The sequence below is a fragment of the Carassius carassius genome, chromosome 26 (assembly GCF_963082965.1).
Source record: "Carassius carassius chromosome 26, fCarCar2.1, whole genome shotgun sequence".
NCBI lineage: Eukaryota > Metazoa > Chordata > Actinopteri > Cypriniformes > Cyprinidae > Carassius > Carassius carassius.
In genome coordinates this window covers 27391253-27415154 of record NC_081780.1, presented here as the reverse complement: position 1 = coordinate 27415154, position 23902 = coordinate 27391253, and the positions used below count along the sequence as shown (strand labels likewise).

Below are 23902 nucleotides of genomic sequence, written 5' to 3'. Positions count from 1 at the left end.
TTAAAGGTCCCGTTCTTCGTGATCCAAAGTTTTAAACTTTAGTTAGTGTGTAATGTTGTTGTTAGAGTATAAATAATATCTGTAAAATTCTAAAGCTCAAAGTTCAATGCCAAGCGAGATATTTTATTTAACAGAATTTGCCTACAAAAGAATGTCTAGTTCCTGCAGTAATTACGTCACTAAAACAGTTTTTTGACTAACCTCCGCCCACATGAATACACAAACAGGGGGCGTGGTCTTGTTGGGCTCCGACGGAGAAGAGGAAGAGCTGCATTTGTGTTTGTCGCAATGTTGTCAAAACGCTGTTATTTTCATCTCTGAGTCCAATCACCTTTGTTTGGTCTTCCCAGGGACGCTTTACTTGGAGATTAATGGTTACAATTTATGTTAACTCAGTTCCCGAAAATGATAATCCACATGTAAAACTATGTGCAGCACATTTTGCTGAGGACAACTTCCTCAATCTCAATCAGTTTAATGCCGAATTCGCACAAAGATTATTCATGAAAGATGGAGCAGTTCCCTCTTTTTCTGGAGAAGGCGTTGTTTATGTACCACAGGAAAGTGTATTTTATTATTTAAGTTGGTGTGTTTAACGGTTTCTGTAACTTATTACACAAAGAGCAACGCTGTTTAGCTTTGTTAACTAGATGTTAGGGCTGTGCAAAAAAATTGAATGCGATTTTCATGCGCATCTCGTCAGTAAAAATGCTCCTGTGATTATAAGTACATCTCCAGCACATGCTCTTGCCCACTTGCTTCTCAAAACTACTCCAAAACTAGCCCAATCGCGTTTCCAGGAGGGCAGCCTGCGCTCAGCTGCTGTCAAATTACAACACAGGAACCGCTGGCACAATCAAGGAGGGACTTTATAGCACAAGGAAGTCATCAGCCCGTTTTTATGACAGTGAAAACAGCGGTATACAGATAGGTGAATTGTGTGAAAAATACTGTGTTTTTTTACACGCGAAACATGAACACATTATATTGCACACTGTAAACACAATCAAAGCTTCAAAAAAAGCACGAAAAACGGGACCTTTGAATATAATGTGCACAGGCTTCTGTGTGAGGGTTAGAGATCAGGATAAGACATAGGAAATATCATAAACCTGACATATAAAAGTGCGAAGCCTATGAGTGATCTCACTAATATAGTGAAATAAAACAGTGTATGTGAACTATTGGCGCTTTTCCACTACAAAGTAGCAGCTCGCCTCGGCTCTGTTTGATTTTCCACTGTGTAAAAGTTGTACCTGTACCAGCCTCCAGATACTTTTTTTCGTACCACCTCCGGCGAGGTTCCAAGCGAGCTGAGGCGATACTATAATGTGACGTGAAAACACAGCAGACTGCTGATTGGTCAGAGAGAACCGTCACTATTCACTGCGTTTCGTTTTGCTGCCCTCAGCCTCTCCTGAAACAACGTTTGTCTTCTTGCTGTGAGAAACAGCCACATCCCGAGGATCAAAAACAACATGCACTCGATTTCCTCCATTGTCCTGTATGTGTGGGTAGCGGGTGTGTGTCGCGTAGAAGATTACGTCACGGCAGTTTGCTGCAGCGTCGCTATGACAACCAGGTACTATTGTGGAGGTACTATCTGCAATGGAAAAAGGCGCGAAAAGCGAGGCGAGCTGGTACTGGTAATGGAAAAGCGCCATATCTGTAGTTTTACCTGCTTTGTGAGGACTAAATGTCTGCATAATGTAGTATGTATTCATTTTTCTCTCTCCTTAAAACAAATGGCTAAATAAACATACAGTGATGATTAAAAATGTAGAAGGTTGGGGTTGGGCTTAGGGTGTAGAAAATACTCAGAATAAAAATCATTACACCTATAGAAAGTCCTCAATGATAGATGTACCAACATTTGTGTAGGCTTCCCAATACTGTAGACTATTTTTGATAACTACTCTTGCTGTAACCTCTAACCCATAATGTCTCTCTCCTTCCTGGAGTTTGTGGGTTGGTATTAATGTTTTCTCTAAAATTGGTCACCTTAGTCTTTTTTTAAGCTTTTTGTTTGTTTGTTATTAGATAATATTAAATTTAGTCTGTATGATTAAATTCTCATTACCGAAAAATAAGTTCTCTCAACCGCAACTGGCTTTAAATTGTTGCCGAGGATGAGGTGTCTTAGCATGTCTTGCTAACAATAGAGAATTTTTTTGCTCAATTACATTAATGAAGTGTATTTTCATAGAAACATTTTCATCTAATGTTTTTCTAAATGTGGAAAACTACCCATTTCGGTAATGATAAATCTAATTGTCGTGTACACTTTCTGACAAGAGATTTTTTAACTTTTAACTGGAACAATATGAAGAGACCTGCCTACCTGGTAGATATTTTGGAGGTTCTGCCACATGTGTTGCTTCATTTAAAACAAAGATTTATCTAAAAAAAAAAAAAAATTGCGTGTATAAATAGTACTCAAAAAATGTTGCGGAGGATGAGAACATCAGTCATGGACACTTTATTTTTCCACTTTTGTATCATTATTATTATTATACATTAATATTCAGTCTCATTTTTCTGTCATGTGAAAACAAATAGCAGAATGAGAATTTCAGCATAAAATGCAAAAATAATTAATTCCTATGTTGAAATTACTCTTTGTGCAAGGTAGAGAACAGTATTGTCTTTATTATGATGTTTTTATCTATTACTTAGCTGCATGTTCAATATTTAAAATAATTAGTGCCATGGCTTTTCAACAGTTGCGTGTATGAATTTGTCTTTTTGGACTTTTGTATTATGTTTTAAACTTTCTTAAATAAAACAACTTTTAAATTTTTATTTCTTTTCTAAAGGATTGTTTCAGACAGGAAAGTGTTTTTCCTGAACATTTTTAACCTCAAATGAAGTTCCCTTTTTGGACAGAACTACAATACATGACTTAATGTTCCCTCATTGGTCTCGCATTTAACACATAAAGGTGACACACATTGGGGTGTATAGAATGTAACCTGGGACCTGTTTCATAAATCAAGTTCACCAAATAAGCCAGGCCTAACTGAAATAAGCCTAGCTTATTGGGTAAACTTGTTTTATGAAACATGCCCCGGTATGATATTGCAATTTGCGCTCAAGTTAATATTGAATTAAAGCTGCGAGCAGCGTAGAAATGGCCCTAGCAACCAACAAGTTTGTCAGGATGCCAGGGACACACCCTTTGACGAAAACTCAAGATCTTTGCAATTTAACATTGCAAAGGCTTTATGATTACACTCAACAAATTAAGCTGATCCAATTAAAGCTATAAGGGCTGAAAATGGACAAAACTGAACAAAAATCTGCAAAAATTCAAAATGGCAAAATGGCTTTGTTGCGTTTATGACTAAGCTCTAAGAATTTTTTTTTTTGTAGGTGTAGGGACATTACATGCATGTACCGAATTTCATACACATGTAAAACGCAGCAGGAGTGGTGCATTGTTATAATTTTATAAGTGGTTCCTTTGAGCCATTTTATCTCTCTCAATTCTGAAACGCATAACAGATGTAAATTCCTACCAGTTCACCAGTGTGCATAGTTTTGGAGCATGTTTAGGCTCTCAAAAGTGTGATTCCCTTTGAAAACCAAGATGAAGAAAGCAATTCCAAGAGGGTCCTCGCACCATTGGTGTTTGGGCACTATTGAGCTGAAAGTTAGAGCTGATGGAACACAACATAATGCCCTGAAGGGTCTCTGTCTTAGTGTCTTTTGAAATGTCTATTCTGAGGTCTTTCTCTCAGGACGTCTTCAAATGTTGGATAGGAGGAACTCTTAAAATATTCAACAAATCTAGGAACAATACCCTTAAAATTGAGTTCAGATTTCATACAAAGACAAAGATTCTCAGGGGATTTGTAAGTTTCAAAATTGGGATATTACTTTTAATGTAATACCGTTCCTGTGCCTTTCTAAAGAAATGAGAATGGGGTAATCCAAGAAATCGTTATTATTTTTTTAAAACCGCGATTTCTTACCAGAATGAGTCAAATTATGTTTCAGTTTGCTTAGAAATGTGTATCTCTCTCCTGTGTGAATTCTCATGAATCTTTAAATTCCTTTTTGAGGTGAAACTCCTTCCACACTGAGGGCAGGTGAAAGATCTCTCTCCTGTGTGAACTCTCATGTGATTCTCAAGGTTTACATTGTTTTTTAAACTCTTTCCACAGTAATGACACATGAAAGGCTTTTCTCCGATGTGAATTTTGACATGATCCTGAAGGTGATTTGTGTCTGTGAACCTTCTTTTGCACCGATGACATGCAAAACTGTTGCCTCTTCAATGAATTCTCATGTGAGTTTTAAAGTTTTCTTGACACGTGAAGCTCTTTCCACACAGTTTGCAGGTGTAAGGCTTCTCTCCAGTGTGAATTCTCATGTGTACAGTGAGGTTTTTTTTCTGTGTGAAACTCTTTCCACACTCTTTGCAGGTGTAAGGTTTCACTCCAGTATGAACTCTCATGTGACTTTTAAGACCTCCACTTCGTATGAAACTCATCCCACACTGTTCGCAGGTGTAAGGCTTCTCTCCAGTGTGAATTCTCATGTGGACATTAAGGTTTTTTTTCTGTGTAAAACACTTTCCACACTGAATACATATGTGTGGTCTCTCTCCAGTGTGTACTGTCATGTGAGTCTTAAGATCTCCTTTTCGTCTGAAACCCTTCCCACACAGTTTGCAGGGGTATGGTTTCTCTCCAGTGTGAATTCTCATGTGCATATTAAGGTGACTTTCCCGTGTACAACTATTTCCACACTGGCAGCATATTAACAGTTTCTTTACATTGTGAATTTTCATGTGGACTTTCAGGATATCTTTTCTTTTGAAAATTGCTCCACACTTTCGGCAGGTAAAATGTTTTTCTCCAGTGTGAATTCTCATCTGGGAATTGAGGGTTGTCCCTTGCATTTTTGTATATTTTTTTGGTGTTGCACTCTTTTCATTTTGTGAGCAACCAATTGATTTTTCTTCCGTTTTGAAATCATGCTGATTCTCATTTTGATCTTTGTCTTCGGTTTCATTCAGTTCTTCACTCTCCTCTTTCAGCGCCATCAGGGATGAAAAGAGACAACAAGTTTAATGGAACAAAGTAACAGACATCCATTTGGCAGTAGTGTTGTCAAACGATTACAAAAATTAATTGCACATTTACAGTAATTGCATATTTACATTGTCATAATTTCACAATGAATCCCCAAATAATGTAGAAATATCATAACAATTGTGTATTTAGCATATATTGTTTAATGGCATCTTTTTACCAAGTAGCCTATTGTTAAGAAAGCCCGGGGTCATTGATACAAATACAGCTATTGGTGTATTTTTTTACATGGATTTTCCTTTCAAATTTAGCCATTAATTTTAATCATTCAGCATTAAAGTTTCACTGAAAGCCATGATTTTTTACATTTATTAGGATTTAAAAAATAGTGAACATAAAACAATCTTCTTTTTTTATTTACATCTGTGAATCAAACTGCAACATGTTTTACATTAGTACTGCATTACCAGCTTACTCTCATTGTTTAACTCTTTGCGACGACAGTGAAGGATGAGAGAGGACCAGGCCTGGGCTTTATTTTGTGTTTTGGTTTTTGCCAATAGTGCTTTTTGTGTATTTACGCGTTTGATGCGAATTCGCCTCCGATGCCCGAGTTGAAGCATTGGAACTTTGGCTTTAATTCGCACCGTGGTAATCAATCAGGAGCCTGCTTGCTGCTGTGGCCCGCCCAGATTCACTCATTCAACATTGACGAATGACTGATGTTGTCAGTGAGCAGTCACCTATGACACAAGTTTATATTTCTATAGAGACAGGAACAAAAAGGACCTCGTTTGGAAGAGTGTCGGTGAAGAGATTGGGCAACCTGGTAAGTTGTAAATACACATTTCACTTTTGAGTCACATACACGTTTATCGACCCGCGGCCTTCCCGCCATTTTTTACAACAATTTTCCCCCTAATATACAGTTACTTTTCGCTAACAAGATAATGTGTTTATTTAGCGGTAACCCTCTCAATGAATGCTCGATCAACAACAGCCATCTTGAAACAGACAACGGCCTAGCACATGCCCCTCCCACAAGAAGCGGACTTCGCCACTAGACCCTTTAACACTGCGATTCCAGAAAATACACGGGTAATGTGTTCCGGCAACTTTTCCAGGATCGCTAGATTTTGCACTTTCACACTGCCAGTGATTAACCAGCATATGTGCGTGTGTTCACACACAACCCGTAAGGGTGCGTGACGTGTTATGTACGAGTCGAAAATGCTAGGCACATTAACTTTCACTTAAATTGGCAAACGTTCTCAGCGGAGAGTGAGGAGCTAACTGATCTCTGCTTCATTACAGTTTGCACATATCTGTTTTGTCGCGAACATTGATCTGCCTTCAAAACACTCCCTAAAAGAGTCACCATTAGTTCTGGCTTTTGTTCACACAGCGCTCATGTGACCCAGGATCAATCCCAGAATCAATCCCGGGACGTGTTTGGGTTAATACAGAAGGCGACTCAGCAATGTTCCGGGTCCAACGTGCAGTGTGAAAAGGGCTTCAGACTAGTTTGCTCTAGACATGCGAATGCATTCAAAATGCTCTGGGACAGAACCTGCCTCCCGCATTGCTCAGCTGTGAACAATTAAAAAAAAATGTATATACAGGTTGCTGTCCCATTTTAAAAAGGAATTGTTACTTTTAAAAACAATCAAATTATATCGTTCAATCAAGGTCTTTGGTTACTATACAAGTTCATTTAGGCTATTTAACGTATTGTGACATTTTCATCCGTTTTAACAAACTCCTTGAGATTTTCAGTTTAATAGTATTGAAAATTCAAGTTGAATCTATTATAAAAAACTAAAGGTCTATGAAATGTCACTAAATAAAGTATTTTTTTAAACAAATGACACTTAAAGTTTTGATCTAAAATATTATTTCAACCATATAGCTTGTGAATTAATAAAAATTCACACTTTTCAATGAAAGAACACTTAACGACAGTGTAGGTTGCCTCTGGTGTTTGGATTTGTACTTCAATATAATGAGGTCCAAGTTTAAGAATAGGCTACACTGTTTTTTTTTTCTCTTTCTCTCTATTTAACAGACTTAACTTAAAATGAAATACGTCTTCCTTCAGGTAGACTGAATGTTTTCCTGCCTTGCTAAATGTTGGGCTCCTGATCAACAAATTGGAATCACCTCAAACTGATTTCGTAAAATCAAAATGTGGATGGTGAAGCTGGGTTAGTTAGCACTCGCTATGAAGCAGGAGCAGCTGGATGGAGGATACCGCTTGGCCTCAAAGCCTTTCTCAAACTTTCATTTTCGCAAGAAGAGTTCCCTTTCGAAAGGGAACTCTACACTACGTCAGAATGACGCTTTGGGGAACGCCTCAGGCGTGACAGGTGTCTGAAATCACTATCAAATCACGGCAATCATAATGACCGGCGACAGCCCGTGAATCATTAACGTGAATGATTAACGTGCGACCTGCAAGTATAAAAGGGAGCCTTGCAAACATGACAAACATCTTTTCGTCTTCAGGGACTGTCTGTTTGATATCGCTGGAAAAGTCGGCAAAGAAAATGAAACGCACGGAGAAGGCTGAAAGCTTCAGGAAGTGTGCGGATCCGTGCCCAAGGTATTTGACGCCGGGTGATTCACACGAACTGTGCGTTCTCTGTCTGGGCAAAGAGCATGCACAGGCGGCTCTTGAGGGAGCTGTCTGTGCAAACTGTGAGCGTTTTGCTTTGAAAACGCTCCGCTCTCGTCTAGCCTTCTTCTCGAGTGAGGAGGGCTCACCATCTGTACCTCGTGGCTCAGGTCCCGCTCGCGCTGAGGCAGAGCGGCGACTCGCGTCATGGGGTTCCCAGAGGGATCTCGCCGATCGTCTTGAGAGGGGTGTTAACCTCTCAGATGATTCGGCGGATGACGAGGGTGAGTTGCAGGTGGATGACGAAGAGGATTTTTCTCCTACTGTTCCTGCAACAGATGCTCTTCAGGACGGGCAGGTGATGGATGATGAGGAGGTCATTCAGGTGGACCCTGAACCCTCTCAGCCACCCTGCCCCGTGTATGCTGAGCTGCTGGATGTAATGGAACGCGCCACTGACAGGTTGCAACTGCCATGGCGGCGCGTTAGGGGAGAAGTTGTTCGTGGCAGGCTGGACGATCGATTTCTCCCCGGCCATAGACCACCAGCTCAGGCGAGCCTTCCATTTCTTCCTGATCTCCATACTGAGATCGAGAGGGCATGGAAGAACCCATACTCTGCTCGGATCCACCGACATCAGCGGGCTAGTTTCGCTGATGTTGAGGGGATCGGCGAGTATGGGTATGTGTCGATGCCGCCCATTGACGAGACGTTTGCGAACCATCTCGTGTCTGGGCGGGCGTCGACACTGAGTGCTCCAGCCCTGCCATCCAAACCGCTCAAGACCACAGCGCGTTTGAATGGCAGAGCATACACGGCAGCGGGTCAGGCCGGTGCTGCCCTGCACACTATGGCGGTGTTGCAGGCGTACCAGACCTTCCTGGGGGATCTCGACCAGGGGGCAGGGCTGTCCCCTGAGGCGGTGGCTGAGCTGCGCCGCACCACAGATCTTGCTCTCCGGGCCACTAAACAGACTGCCGCTTCGATCGGTCGATCGATGGCGGCAATGGTGGCCACGGAGAGGCATCTGTGGTTGAACCTGGCTGGCATCGGGGAGAAAGAGAAGGCCTTTCTCCTTGACGCACCGGTTTCGCCCTCTGAACTTTTTGGCACCTCCGTGGAGGCGGTGGTTGGAAAGTTCAGGGAGGCGAAGGCGCACTCAGCGGCGTTTAAGACCTGTATACCGCTGAGATCCGGATCCGAGCCCAGACAGGCGGGAGAGCCTGGCCCTTCACGACCTGAGGGCCGTAGACAGGGCAAGAGAGCTAGTGTCGCCTCTCGTGCACCCCCTCCATGTAGGAGCAGGTCACAGAGGAGGCGTGACTCCCGCAGGAAAAAGAAGGATCTGAGGGAGGTGATCCAGTACAAACGATCACAGCGTTAGTGATGGATCATCTCCTGGAGGGCTGTTACTATCCTAGCCCTCTCCTCTTTTTCCCGACTCCCCAGGCGTTTCTTACACCAGGCCTGGGGCTGGGTCTATGATAAGAACAAGGTTCTGATGGCCCGCCTCGGCTTGGTTGGTGAGAGCGCCTCTTTCAGGCATGTAAAGTGATGGCCGCCAGGTTCATAGAGAACTCTCTGGCGAGTCTTCACTCTGCACGCCGCAGGTGAACTGGTTGGTTTTTAATATAATTTCTGTGTGTATACTAACACTGATTTGTATTTCTCTACAGACCTTGTTCCCTGTATAGACCTAGGGAGTCATTCTTAGAGGAGCAATGAGGTAAGGTATTGGAACTTCAGGGCCCTGAAGCCCCCCCCCCAGCTTGTGGCTAGAACGATTTAGGGAGAAGCTCAAAAAAAAAAGATTTGACTCCCGTGTGAGTAGGTGATGGCCTTCCTGTCATGACATTTTTATGCGTGGTGGGCCATCACTCATTTCTATGTTAGCCTCAGGGCTTTAAGCCGCCTAGGGGTAGAGTAGTTGGTCTTCCTAAAAAAAAAAAAAAAAAAAACTTTTTTACTTTAGTTTTAGACTGACGCTGGCGCTTCAGATAGATCTTATGTCCTACCTTTCGGTTTGTGACATTGGTATCCTGAGTACTTCGCTCCCCTGGCAGTAGGTTGAGTGTTTCACAGCCTCTCAATCAAGTAGGCTGTGGCTCCTCCGAGCCCTCAGGTAGATCTATGCTTGTAGGTCGGCCCTAACCCGGGCCGCCTCTGTAGCTGGCCTAGGCTATGTTTGGGATGTTGGAGGCGTTTTGCTAAGTATAGCTGCCGCATTTTATTATGTGTAGGCTTCCTCCCCGAGATTTCAGCCTCCTCCCTTAAATGGGAGTTGTTGGCCAAAGCCCGCCCCTTTCACTGAATTCAGGGGTGATAGAGTAATGCAGGGTGGTAGTTGAGGTATGATCCTTCAGGCGGGTCAGGCTGTCTTTCGCTCTGCGATGTGATAGTTTGCTAGACCCTGCCGAACAGAGCTACTTGTTTTTAGGCCTCTAGAGCTGGCTCCACTCAGCCCGTTGAGCTGAACCGCTCGGACGATGGGTGAAAGTTGGTTGGCTTGCAAGCAAGCTCCGCTCCCCCAGGCTGGGCACAGGACAAATCCCTGTCACCCTTTGGAGCCACTTGCAGGCCCGCTCCCTGTCTAACATTTCAGGGGCATATGGTGTTACTCCCCCGCTAACGCAGGGTAGTTTTGAGTAATCCATTCTCAGCTCTGTATTATCTACCTCACACCATGATGGCTCCGGTTGAGCAGGGAGTTCTAACTACATTTCATTCCGGTATTTGAACTCCGCTCCCTTGAAGCCAGAGCATTGCCATGAGCTGGTACCCTTGCATTTAGTAGGTAGGCCCTTAAAATGGGGCCTCCACTAGGCAGAGTGGCGTATGTTGTACTCCCCTGCTATGAGGGTATTGCTTTTTGCTGAGTACACTGCCTTTGGCAATGTGATTAGGTACCAGGATGCTGTAAGCGCCGTAGTAACAGTTTTTCTGCCTTGAAGGCTGCACAGTTAGGTAGTAGGCCCCAGCAGGCCTCCTTGACTGGGTAACCCCTAAGATAGGGCTCCCAGGCCAGCTCACCTGTGGTGGTTGGCCCTGGTAGTTTGGGCAGAAGACTCACTACCGAGTAGTAGGTCTTAACAGGCCTCCTCGGAGGTGGGTCACAACATTGTGGAGCATACGCTAGGTCAAAACTTTAGGAAAGTTTTTTATTAGTATGGTTCCAGCAGTGTTCATTAAAGTAAGCTCCTTCATGTCATGGTTCTCTGGTAGTAGGCCTCACCAGGCCTACCTGGAGTTGAGTTCCAACATACTTTGAGTTTCCACTTAATGTGGTTTTTCTGGTAATGGGTAGTAGGCCTCTCTAGGCCTCTCTGTAAGCGAACTCCTATGTACTGTGGTAGGCTTCAAAGCTAGGCCTCCCTTAAGTTGAGCTCCCAGGTTTTGTGGTTGTCATGTAGCAGGCCTCTCCAGGCCTCTCTGTAAGTGAACTCCCATGCGCTGTGGTTATCAGGTAGTAGGCCTCACTAGGCCTCCCTGAAGTTGAGCCCCCGCATGCTGTGGTTGTCATGTAGTAGGCCTCTCTGTAAGTGAACTCCCATGCGCTGTGGTTATCAGGTAGTAGGCCTCACTAGGCCTCCCTGAAGTTGAGCTCCCACATACTGTGGTTGTCATGTAGTAGGCCTCTCCAGGCCTCCTTGGAAGGTTAGCTCCCACTTACTGTGTGTTCCACTGAGCATGGTTTTTCAGGTAGTAGGCCTCTCCAGGCCTCTCTGAAAGTGAGCTCTCACGTTTTATGGTTATCAGATAGTAGGCTGCACCAGGCCTCTCTGATGGTGAGCTCCCACATACTGTGGTTGTCAGGTAGTAGGCCTCTTCAGGTCTCCCTGAGTAGTTTCACAGTGGTGCTGGGTTTTGTAAGCTAGTGGCCGCTTATTTTCAGTTTAGCAGACCTTATCAGGCAGCTACCAAAGGTGAGCTTGCGCCCTGGCTCGACTCAAGTTTTTATTCTCTGCTACGGGTTCCCTCCTGGAACCTCTTTATCTTGCTACAGCCTGGTTGCCTACCAGGTAGATCTAATGCTCCCCTCACTGAGGGTCAGTATGAGTATGTGGTCTCCTGAGTCTGATCAGTCGGTCGTAGGCCTCTCATGGGCCCTCACAGGCCTCCTTAGTGTTTTGAAACACAAACACTGGGTTGATCCGTGGATCGAGTAGAGAAACTCCCCTCGGTGGCAAGGGTTGTAATGCACTATGCTGAGTCATACTCTCCAGGATATCCCGTCTGAGAGATCCGGTCCGAGTGGTTCACTGCCTGCTTCGCAGTCCCTCGGGTTGGATGCCTTCCTAAAGGCAAGTGTCCAGAGGCTCTGTCTTCGGACAGACAGGAAGTGGCCAGACTATAGTGTCTTGTATGGTGACACCAGGTCAGGCCTGCCTGGTGGCATTTCAGGTGGCACGTTCCCCTGAATAGTGACTGGCTGGGGTTCCCTCAGGTTCCCTAGCCACATTCCCTAGAAGGGACCCCTTCTAAGAAGTTGAAGTTGTGGTCCTAGGCCCTTGAGCAGGCCCAGGTAGACCTTTCACTAAAACTATGTTTATGGAGGTTTTTCTGTGGTATCATATAGCTTGGGCTATGACCGTAGGGAGTGCTGTCACTGACAGCCCAGTGTGACCTGAGGGTGAGTGGTTCTAGCGTTTCATTTGAATTTGCTAGTTCTGTCAGTTGTCACTGCCGCTTGGCAGGCACTCCGCTTAGCATGGTGGCGTTGGTATATCGTTCCCCAAAGCGTCATTCTGACGTAGTGTAGAGTTCCCTTTCGAAAGGGAACGTCTCAGGTTACGACTGTAACCTATGTTCCCTGAGAACAGGGAACGAGACACTACGTCTTCCTGCCATGCCTCGGGGCCTGCCTGCAACAGTCCCTTCAGACGATAGGATGTTTGTCATGTTTGCAAGGCTCCCTTTTATACTTGCAGGTCGCACGTTAATCATTCACGTTAATGATTCACGGGCTGTCGCCGGTCATTATGATTGCCGTGATTTGATAGTGATTTCAGACACCTGTCACGCCTGAGGCGTTCCCCAAAGCGTCATTCTGACGTAGTGTCTCGTTCCCTGTTCTCAGGGAACATAGGTTACAGTCGTAACCTGAGACGTTTATTATTATGGTCTGGTGAAATATTGCCTGCGAGAAAATAATAATAATAAAAAAAAGTAGGGCTGCTGAGAGTATTGCCGAGCCAATCCAGGCCTGATATGATATATAAATCTAAATATATACATATAAGATCAGCATTTAAACACTACAATAAACAAGAATTATCTGCTTGATGACACGCGTGTATTCTGCAGTTCACTGGTTTATGTTACAACATTTTTTTTTCTTTTAGATAGAGCGTGTCCCATTTTACACTAAGCAACCAGTAGCGACTGAATTCATTCCAGCTGGAGTGGAATGGGGTTTGGGGGTAGTTCTTTGTAGGCAAAGTTTAGGCTTTTGCCATTTTTGCAACTGCATAGGCCTACAGAGTGTTACATACAATATAATATGGTTTTGTTTTTTCTCAGGAGACATGAGGTACTTCTGAGAGAGAGACGAAAAAACTGGTGAAAGAGACAAAAACTTTTGCATAGCCTTCGCTGCTTTGTCCCATTTACAATGCATATAATAATGCATAATATTATGCAATTAAATGTAATCGTAGCCAACGTAACTAAAATTTATTTCAATAAATATATATATTTTTTTAAATCTTGCAATATTTGTTATTTGTCACATGTAAGACTTTTTCTATGTACACAAAAAGGCTATTTCGCTCAAATATTGTTCACAAATTGTCTAAATCTGTGTTAGTGAGCACTTCTTTGCCGAGATAACCCATCCACCTCACAGGTGTGGCATATCAAGATGCTGATTAAACAGCATGATTATTGCACAGGTGTGTCTTAGGCTGGCCACAATAAAAGGCCACTGTAAAATGTGCAGTTCTATCACAAAGCACAATGCCATAGATTCGCGAGAATGCACGTTCTAGTTTGCAGTCAGGTGTCAACTGTTTGATGTGTTCAAGCACAGCTTTTTGGCCCAGACGGGCACAGACGCAGATGACGCGAGGCGACAATACAGTCGGCTTTCGTCACCGCTAGTTGGTTGATATCAGTTCGGTGTGTCCCGGGTTTAAGTAGACCAATTTTGTGCTGTGAATAATAGGACGATTTTCCAACTGGCTACCACCGCAAGTATATTGCAAACGTGTGAAGCACTGCATAGTATATTTTAGGGATGTGTAAGAGGAAGGAAGGAACAATCACACACATCCATACCCAAAATAAAAAAAATGTATGCAGTTGTTCATTTTTAAAAACTAATTTATTTAATAAGTAGTTAGATAAGAACATTAAAGTATCAAAAGTTGTGTTTACTAGTTATTTTACTAATAAATTGAAAAATCTCGAAGGAACCCGCGGTGCATTACACTTTCTGGTTCTGATGTCAGAGCATCACTCTAATATAAACTCAATGGCCATGTTCTCTGTTCTCTAAAGCCCTTTAAATGAAGAACAAATCTAAGCAGCCTGCAGCAGTGACTACTAACTATAGCAAGCTTTATAAGCTGGAGAAATGTTTTATATTACTAGCAGAATTATGTTTTTAAAAAAAAAGCTTTTTGAAGTTTTCTTCTACCTGGAAACAATCATGTTCACAAGATACTAGTACAGTGAGTGCTTTTGAGAATTAAAAAAAAATACTTAAGTTGTTTATTCACATTTCATGGCTTTAAAATTTTTGATATGGTTGCATAATTAAGGAATATAAATAAAACTATTTGGGTTAAATATTATACAAAATAAATGTTGAATTACTACACTCAAATGATATTCTTAAAAAAAATTCATTCCTTTCTGTAGATCTGGACGTTTTAATAAACCAACCTGTTTGTTCCCCAGTTTCTTCATGTTTGACTCTGAATGTTTCATCAATCTTAATGTCTTCACTCTCCTCTTTAATAAACTCCATCTTTGTTTGTTCCTCAGTTTCTTCATGTGAGACACTGAATGTTTCTTCAATCTTTATGTCCTTGGTCTCCTCTTTAATAAATGCCATCTTTATTGTCGTTTGTCACATGGATCTCAGTTAATCCAAGAGTTTTTCTGTCTGTTTGAACACTTTGTCCTGTTTAAGAAGAGAAAAATAAATGCAAGCTAAATCTCTTGGTTCTTCTTATTACACTCAATGATAAAGGACATCCAAAAGACAGACACGGCTGTGTGTCGAACTTGTAGGAGAAAAATACCACCGAAATGTGGCAACACCACAAATCATAAAAAATGCTTAACGTAGTTTAAAGTACTAAGACTGTATATGTACTAACATGATATTAACAGACCAAACTCACTAAACATCATACTAATAAAATATACTATCTACAAAAAAATCAGATGAGCCCTGAATATGAATGCAACTTTAATTAATCCATTAATTACATCCATTAGGGATGTAATGGTATGAAAATTTCTTATCACGATTATAGTGACCAAAATTATCAGGGTTATAAGTGTTATCACGGTTTTGTTATAATGTGCTGGAGATGTAAAAAAAAAAAAAAAAGCACATACATATAAATCACAAGTTTTATATTTAAAATCACCAAACTGTTCAAAATGTTCAAATAAAGCTTCAAAAAAGTTTAATAAAAAGTTAAACCTGACATTTCAGCCTTTAAATAAAGAAAAGGAATATGTCAAAATGATAATAGCTTAATAAACCTTCGCGATCACAACAGCAAATTGGTTTCGAGCGGAGATTAACAAATTTACAACATGCTTTAACCTCGCGCATTCTTCCCTATTTATGTTTAATACGTGAGTGGGAATAATTTGTGCTCGTGATGAAGCGGTAGCGGAGCATTCTCAGAGCAAAAGAAAACCTCAATGCTCCGACTTTTTTTTTTTAGAAAATCCACTCATAGCTCCAGACAAAATCACATCGCTCTGCTCACATACTCTGTCTCGCACATTTCAATGCACTTTGAATGGAACATATAGCCTACAGTACGTTCGCTTCGAACTGGAATCATGGCGTTATATCCAGTGATGTCCACTTCACAGGGCACTTACGTTTGAATACAACAAATGTCTGAAGCCATAAAAGAAACATACTAAATGTGCAGAGGGCGCGAGGACTGGAGTTGAGAACCGCATCTTTAGGTAAGCCATTACATGGAGCAAAGATAAAAACAAAATGCCATCAAATCGTTTCTGAAGACAGTCAAAACCGTCAGAGGTACACTCATATACAACCCCTGGCAAAAAGTATGGAATCACCCCTCTCAGAAGATGTTCATTCAAATGTTTAATTGTGTAGAGCAAAAACCAAGCACATATATGCCACAAAACAATTTTCACTCAACAAAACAATATTCTGGCTGTATAAAACACTTAAAAAAACAACAAAGAAAGATAACTATAGTCAATTACAACTGTTTTTACAGATCAAACAGAGGGAAAAAATATGGAATCACACAAATCTGAGGAAACTTATATGGAATCACCAAATAAAAACACTACTAGTACTTTGTTGCACCACCTCTGGCTTTTATAACAGCTTGAATTCTCTGAGGCATGGATTTAACTAATGACAAACAGTATACTTCATCAATCTGTCTCCAGCTTTGTCTTATTGCAGTTGCCAGATCAGCTTTGCAGGTTGGAGCCTTGTCGTGGACCATTTTCTTTAATTTCCACCACAGATTTTCAATTGGATTGAGGTCTGGATTATTTGCAGGCCATGCCATTGACATTATATGTCTTTCCTGTAGAAATGTTTTCACAGATTTTGCCCTATGGCATATTGCATTATCATCCTGAAAAATGATGCTACCATCACCAAACATACTTTCAATTGATGGAATAAGAAAAGTGTCCAAAATCTCAACATAAACTTTTATAGAAGATGTAATGACGGTCATCTCTCCCATACCTTTTACCTGACATACAACCCCATATCATTAATGAATGTGGAAATTTGCATGTTTTCTTCAGGCAGTTGTCTTTATAAATTTCATTGGAACGGCACCAAACAAAAATTCCAGCATCATCACCCTGCCCAATGCAGATTCGTGATTCATCACTGAATATAACTCTCATCCAGTCATCCACAGTCCAAGATTGTCTTTCTTTAGCCCACTGAAACCTTGTTTTTTTCTGTTTAGATGTTAATGATGGTTTTAGTTTGGCTTTTCTGTATGTAAATCCCATTTCTTTTAGGCGATTTCTTACAGTCCGGTCACAGACATGAACTCCACTTTCTGCCCATTTGTTCCTCATTTGTTTTGTTGTGCATTTTCTGTTTTCAATGCATATTGCTTTAAGTTTTCTGTCTTGGCGCTTTGATGTCTTTCTTGGTCTACCAGTACGCTTCCCTTTTACAACCTTTCCATTTGATTTGTACTTGGTCCAGATTTTAGACACAGCTGACTGGGAACAACCAACATCTTTTGCTACATTCCGTGAAGATTTACCTTCTTTGAGAAGTTTGATAATCCTCTCCTTTGTTTCAACTGACATCTCTCGTGTTGGAGCCTTGAGTTATGTCAATCATCTTGGTTCAACACATCACTAATGTGTGCAAGCACTCGTTTTTAACTGCAGACTAATTAGCAGTTGTAATCAGATACAGGTGTTTGTTTTAGAAATGCAAAGTGCATGGTGATTCCATATAATTTTCCTCAGATTTGTGTGATTCCATATTTTTTTCCTCTGTATGATCTGTAAAAACAGTTGTAATTGACTATAGTTATCTTTCTTTGTTGTTTTTTTAAGTGTTTTGTTGAGTGAAAATTGTTTTGTGGCATATATGTGCTTGGTTTTTGCTCTACACAATTAAACATTTGAATGAACATCTTCTGAGAGGGGTGATTCCATACTTTTTGCCAGGGGTTGTAATTGATTAATTCATATATTCATTTGAATAATTCCCTTAGCACTCTTTTACAACTTTTCCGCCCAGTTTTGACTCAACATTAAAAACGACTCTGCTGCACTTGATACTGTAACTGAAAACTGTGCTTTATGCTGGACAGGATTACTTTAATCGTCAGTTGTTCAAATCGCGGTAATCTAATACGGTTTTAATGATAATAAAAAGATGAAATGGTAATACTAACCGTGAGGAATTTTATCATGGTTTATCATCAAACCGGTAATCATTACAAGCCTACTTATAAGGACACTCAACAAATATATATATAAATATATGTGTGTGTGACGTGACATTCAGCCAAGTATGGTGACCCATACTCAGAATTCGTGCTCTGCATTTAACCCATCCAAAGTGCACACACACAGCAGTAAACACACACACACTGTGAACACACACCCGGTGCAGTGGGCAGCCATTTGGGGGTTCAATGCCTTGCTCAAGGGCACCTAAGTCGTGGTATTGCCGGCCCAGGACTCGAACCCATAACCCTAGGGTTAGGAGTCAAACTCTCTAACCACTTGTCAACGACTTCCCTGTGTGTGTGTCTATATACATATAATATCATACACTTAAAATTTGAATTCGAGTTGTATCACCACATCTGAAGTTTTCCAGTCAGAAGCCTGAAAGGTTTCTGTTGCTGAAGTGTACATGCAAGCTCCTACTTTCATTAGTTTTGGAGCAGCATGCTCCAAAGAGTCTGCTGTCCACCAAAGAATATGATTCATATGAGCACCCAAACTGGCAAGTATCTTTTCCAGCATCAGACTGTGGTGGCTCCTCAGATATAGTAGCTTATAACTTTGAATTGTTACAATGGCAATAAATACTACAAGCACTGAACGATCACCCTTCAGTAGTGATACATTCTGAATTATCTATAACCCAGATAAATATAGACTTTGCTCTTTCTCTGAACATTTATGAAATTGTGAATTGTCACTTGAATTATTTTTACCCAGGAAATACTTAAATTAATCTTTCTTCCCATTGAATTAGTTATGTGTTTTCTCACACATTCTGAATGAACCATGTGTCCACCGTTCTGAATTTTGTTAAACTATTTGACACATCAGCAGGGATGATCGACATGGACATGAGAATTTTGAACAGCGCCATCTAGTTCACTTTTTGGTGACCTCATTCTCACACTGAAACCTCTCCTCAGCAGGTTGGCAAACACACATGAGTGATTAGCTCAACGTGTTACACCACGGATCCCGATGCTTAGCGTCATGGGTTTGCCACTCAGTGTGACACGTGCCCAGACCGCACGAGGTACTGTGGCAGAAAAAGAAATGGCAGAAATGCATTCACTTCAAAATTCTTAATTTTGAATTGATTCTCTCTTGAAACTATTGGATTTTGGCAGTTGTGAAAATGCAAGTCTGCCAAGTGGCGCAATGAGATGAATGGCATACTCCTGACCCCATAGCTAGTCGGTTCGAGTCCCGTGTGGTACAACTTTAAAGTTATACATAAAGTTGTCATTTAAATTCCTTTAGTATCCGAGTAAGAGCTGTACTAATCTTTCTTACTCTTGGATTTGAAATAAGTGTGTGTTTTTTTTAATACAAACTACGCTGATTTAGATTTTACGCGGACAAATCCGGTAATTCTGCAAACTGCAGCGTACTTCATAACTTCAGTCAGCTCGCCTTGGCTACTGCAATTTTACTCTCTGTATATTTACAATTAAACAAAATAGGATATGAAATACCACTGCCTCCTTTCGTTTTCATTTAAATATGGTAACAGCCGCAGAAATGTACTTAGTTCAGGGAAATGTGTATATATACAGCCATTACAATGAAACTAAATATTATATCAATTTGACTTTATTTTCATTTTAACATAGTTAAATTGAATACAGACCAAAGATTACCTTTTAGATTTACCAAAAAAACTAATTATATTTTATGTATAACCACTAAAGAGACATCAGAGCCAGCGGCACATATCAGAAGGACTAGCTCAGGTATCCTGCTGATCGCGTGGAGCTTACTGTCTCTGAAATTGGCTAAATTTTTTAATAGGTGTTGTCTTTCTGTCTATCTACTCAACCTCGAGCCAATAGCCTTCGAGTATGAGATGTGACGGAGCATGTGATTTGTTGAATGTAGTGAATCAATACCCCTTCTCATTCGTGAACGAGTTGAATGAACTGGTACATAGTTTATTCGTGAATGAAATGAATGAGTTTACAGGGTCAGTGAGCCAAGCATGTAAATCTCGATCAGCAATCAGCAGATACAAAGTGCAGTTATAGGAGCTGTGCACACACGCTTGTTTTCATATTTAGCATACAGAACATAACTCCACATTTAATCCCTGATTTATTAATGTGAAATATATTATATATGAACTGTCTGAGAAAACAATTAAAATGTTAATTATGCAAGAAAACCTCGTGCTTTGTTCATTTGAACAACTTAGACTATAAATTTAATGTGATTATGCACATTTTAATAAAGTCAAATCAGTTTTGGTCACAAGTGAATACGTTCATTGGTTTAAGACATAACACATAAGATACTCTTTTTCATCACCTGCTTTGGCGTATTTGTGTATAATTTGAAGAAATGGTCAATGAACGTAATGCAATTAATTTGCATTACGTAATTCAAACGTAATTTGCAATAGGCTGCAAGGAGACAATCTTGCAGCACGCATGCGGATCTCAATAAATGAGGCTTGAGAGGCTCTGGAAATGTTGTTCCAGAAGCCCAGAAAGATACACTGCAGGGACAAAAGCAGCACAGATGGAGCCAACATTAATTAACATAATTCAGTTCTGGTGAGCAAAATATTCCATTAAAGACTATTTACAGTGTATATTACCAGTGTTGGGGAGTAACTAGTTACATGTAACGGCGTTACGTAATTTTAATTACAAAATAAATGTAACAGTAATCAGTTACAGTTACTAAGAAAAAATGAGTAATTAAATTAGTTACTTATGAAAATTGTAACGATTACAAAGAGGATTACATTTGAATATTTACACACATCCACATACAGCTTATTTCTTTCCCAAATTGCACTGAGACATATGGCCCATAATCTCCGAGACGCGGAAAACACATTCGTAGAATCCAGTCATAAAAATGGAATTCAGCCTATAACGCGGACGAAATATGCCACATTTTGGATGAATAGATCAAAAGTAGGTCAGTACACTTGAATCAAAACCCGATATGGACTGATGTCTGTGAATATTCTCTGTGTCTGTGGAAATCAGGCGCTGACTGGACATTGGGAGAACCGGGACTATTCCCGGTGGCCTGGCAGACGATTTGGCCTTCTACTTTAATATTGTTATTGTATAATTGCAGGCCGAATATACTAAAGCGATTATTTCCGAATCTGCCATTCGATAATTAAATCCGTAATAAATCATGAATCGGTTAGTCGTGACTGGCAATGGTTGGGCTCGCGCGCTCTCCGCGCCTCCGCCGAACGGTTTGGATCAGACTCCGAGTAATCAATGCGAGAGAGAGAGACCGGAGTGAACTGTGTAAGCGCACAGCTGGAGCAGAGAAGCGACACTTCTGTTCAGGGTTTCAGGTGCAGGTCAGTTTCATCTGTAAAGATGCTAATGTAGTTTTGTCTTTGTTTACTTAGTCAAGCAGCAGCAGCACATTGCTCGCAATCACTCAAAATACTGTATAAACGACGTCATTATTATCTTTTGTAATGTTACAGTAGTAAGTTAGCAGACAAATCATCATATTTTATCATAGGTTTAGGGGGAGCTAGTGGATACAAAAACACAACCCTGAGGAAAATTAATGTAGCCTATGGTATGGCACTAACCGTGGTTTAATTATGGAATTTGTAGTAAAAATAAATACAAGTGGTAATTCATTTGCCAAAAAAACTAAATTGCACTTACAAAACATGGTAAAAGTCAAATAAAAATCTTCAGTATTAAAGTCATGAGAGAGATGGATGGATAATGGAAATGAAGGTGCAGTTCAGGAGAGAACTCTTAATTACGTTGCAAGTCCCCAACCTAAGGATTCACATTTTTTCATGTCAGGTCCAAAAAAAAAATAGGGTTGTCCATGTTTCAGAATGGGTTGTGGGTGTATGAGTGTGAGATTTCCCAGCCTATTTTTTCCCCAGTCCGCCCCTCATGGAAATTAATCTCTAGAACAGTCACTTCATGAGCATTTTTTACTTATTTTGAGAAACTATCATCATATCATATACAAAGAGACAGCAGTGTTTCAAAAAGACACCAATGTTTCAGGAGTTTAGTACACAGAATAGGACACATGCTTATTAGATAACCGTATTTGAGTTGATGTATATGCTTTTATTTTTTTATTAACTTTTTCCCCAAACCATTGTTAGATGCAGTTAGATGCCTGTAGTTATGCAAAGATTTGGTTTCAAAAACAGTATCTATAAACTATTTCTTTTGATTTTAAATCTGCTTTGAACTTCAGATCAATCTCTAAGTAAAAGGCAGTACTAAAGTCTGATTTTGAGGTGGATGTGTTCAAATTTGATCATCTTAATTTAAGTGATGAAGGATGGTGAAAGTCTGACAGTATTGAGCTCTACTTTAAGGTTAAACCTGCATGACGTAAAATGGTTGAAGATGATTAACAGTTGCAAATTAACATTCATCATAAATTTATAAAAGTAATCAAAATGTACTCAAAAGTAATTAGTTACATTACTTTATTAAAGTAATTAAAAAAGTTACACTACTATTACATTTTAAATAGGGTAACTTGTAATCTGTAACCTATTACATTTCCAAAGTAACCTTCCCAACACTGTATATTACTAATAACTAATAACAAAATATATTAAAAGCCTCAAACCATAGTTTAATTCATATTATAATCTCACATTTGTGTCTGAAGCTATAAATGGATTATAAAAATAGATTATAAATACATCTTTCATGTGGAGATAAATAGCAAGCACTTTGAGTGTCTTGTTCATTATACTTATTTTCGTTTAAAGACAGATCTGAAATTGTATCATGTTTATTAGCTACACAGCACGTGAGTATGAATCTGTCTCTGATCTCGTTGGTATCTGTTCACTTCGAGAGCTCTGACTGTTATTCACTGCAGCAGGCTGCTCTCGCCTTCGTTTCAGACGCATCTCAAACAAGAGTTTCATCAGATCCGTGTCTGCATCACTAACAGTTTCTTTCTGAAGAGAAGAATAACTGAACACGAGACGCACCGTTTCAGTTACTCACACGAAATAAACTTCAGTAGTGTAACTAGGTAAGGATAAGCACGGTTCTATAGACAATTCTTCAAATAAGTTTGATTTAAACGCTTTAAAAAGATTAAAGCACACACCTTTTATCAGCCGAGTCACAGACGCTGGAGCGCGCAGCAGCCTTATGACGTCATAACGACACTCCAAAATAAAAGTTTTGTCTAGACGCTAAAATAATATCATTTTATATTTTCAACAACAATTCAGTGTATTATCAAAATTATACAAAAATGTATGCTAAATATATGAAGATATTTTGTCAATTGAATGCTGTTGTTATGGATCAACTGGGGATCGTGTTAACATATATATATATATATATATATATATATATATATATATATATATATATATATATATCTCTGGATATGAGACTTTATTATTTTCAACATTACAGATCTTCTTTATGCACCAAGAGCTTGTAACACTCCAAAGAGAAAGGAAAAATTCAAATCGCATCATATGACCCCTTTTAAAACCAGTTCAAAAGTAGATTGTGTCGTCATATTCAGTACTTTATCCATCTAATTAAAGAGCAAGAGAGAAAAGAAGCAGCAAAAAATACAGAGCTTAGTATTTGATTATAATCAGACTCGCTAACTGCTTTAAAAAAAAAATATATATATATATATATATATATATATATATATATATATATATACACACAACATTTATGTCTTTCAGTATATGAACATAGAAAAAAAACTTAGGAGAAAATTTAATTAAAGGAATAACTGTGCTACATTTTGAGAAAAATTAACTTTCTATACATTTACCAACGGTTGCAATTAACTTATTTAATCTTTTTATTAGCTGACAACCATAAACAAGCAAAAACTCTACTGAATCCTTTGTGCACCAAAAAACTCGGAAAGCACAAAAACTTAACTGCAGCTCATTGTCAACCTTGCGAGAAAAAATCCTAATACGACTAAACTGGAGAGTCTTCTTTCTTGAAATATTGTCCTCTGGAGAAATTTCTTGATAACTTTCAATTTTGAGAACAAACGATTAATTGCACGACAAAATCTGGTGACAAGTCATCGGTGAATCACTAAAGCT

General features: G+C 40.0%; 1 protein-coding gene across 1 annotated transcript; it reads right to left on the bottom strand.

Annotated features, from left to right (window-relative positions):
* Window positions 1-2889: 2889 nt before the first annotated feature.
* LOC132106114 (gastrula zinc finger protein XlCGF8.2DB-like) lies at window positions 2890-22973 on the bottom strand. The gene is made up of 3 exons (XM_059511752.1): window positions 22921-22973; window positions 14539-14779; window positions 2890-5037 (listed from the first exon to the last, which is right to left on the bottom strand). The coding sequence occupies exons 2-3, from the start codon at window positions 14708-14710 to the stop codon at window positions 4277-4279; spliced, it is 933 nt and encodes a 310-aa protein (XP_059367735.1). The 5' UTR covers window positions 14711-14779; window positions 22921-22973; the 3' UTR covers window positions 2890-4276.
* Between the last annotated feature and the right edge of the window lie 929 nt (window positions 22974-23902).

What these genes read in the sequence shown, in the direction of transcription:
- LOC132106114 (XM_059511752.1), bottom strand. Translation starts at nt 14,710, where the DNA reads ATGGCATTTATTAAAGAGGAGACCAAGGACATAAAGATTGAAGAAACA. An exon ending in AGAAACTGGGGAACAAACAG is followed by an intron (nt 5,038 to 14,538) that starts GTTGGTTTATTA and finishes TGGCGCTGAAAG; the next exon opens with AGGAGAGTGAAGAACTGAAT.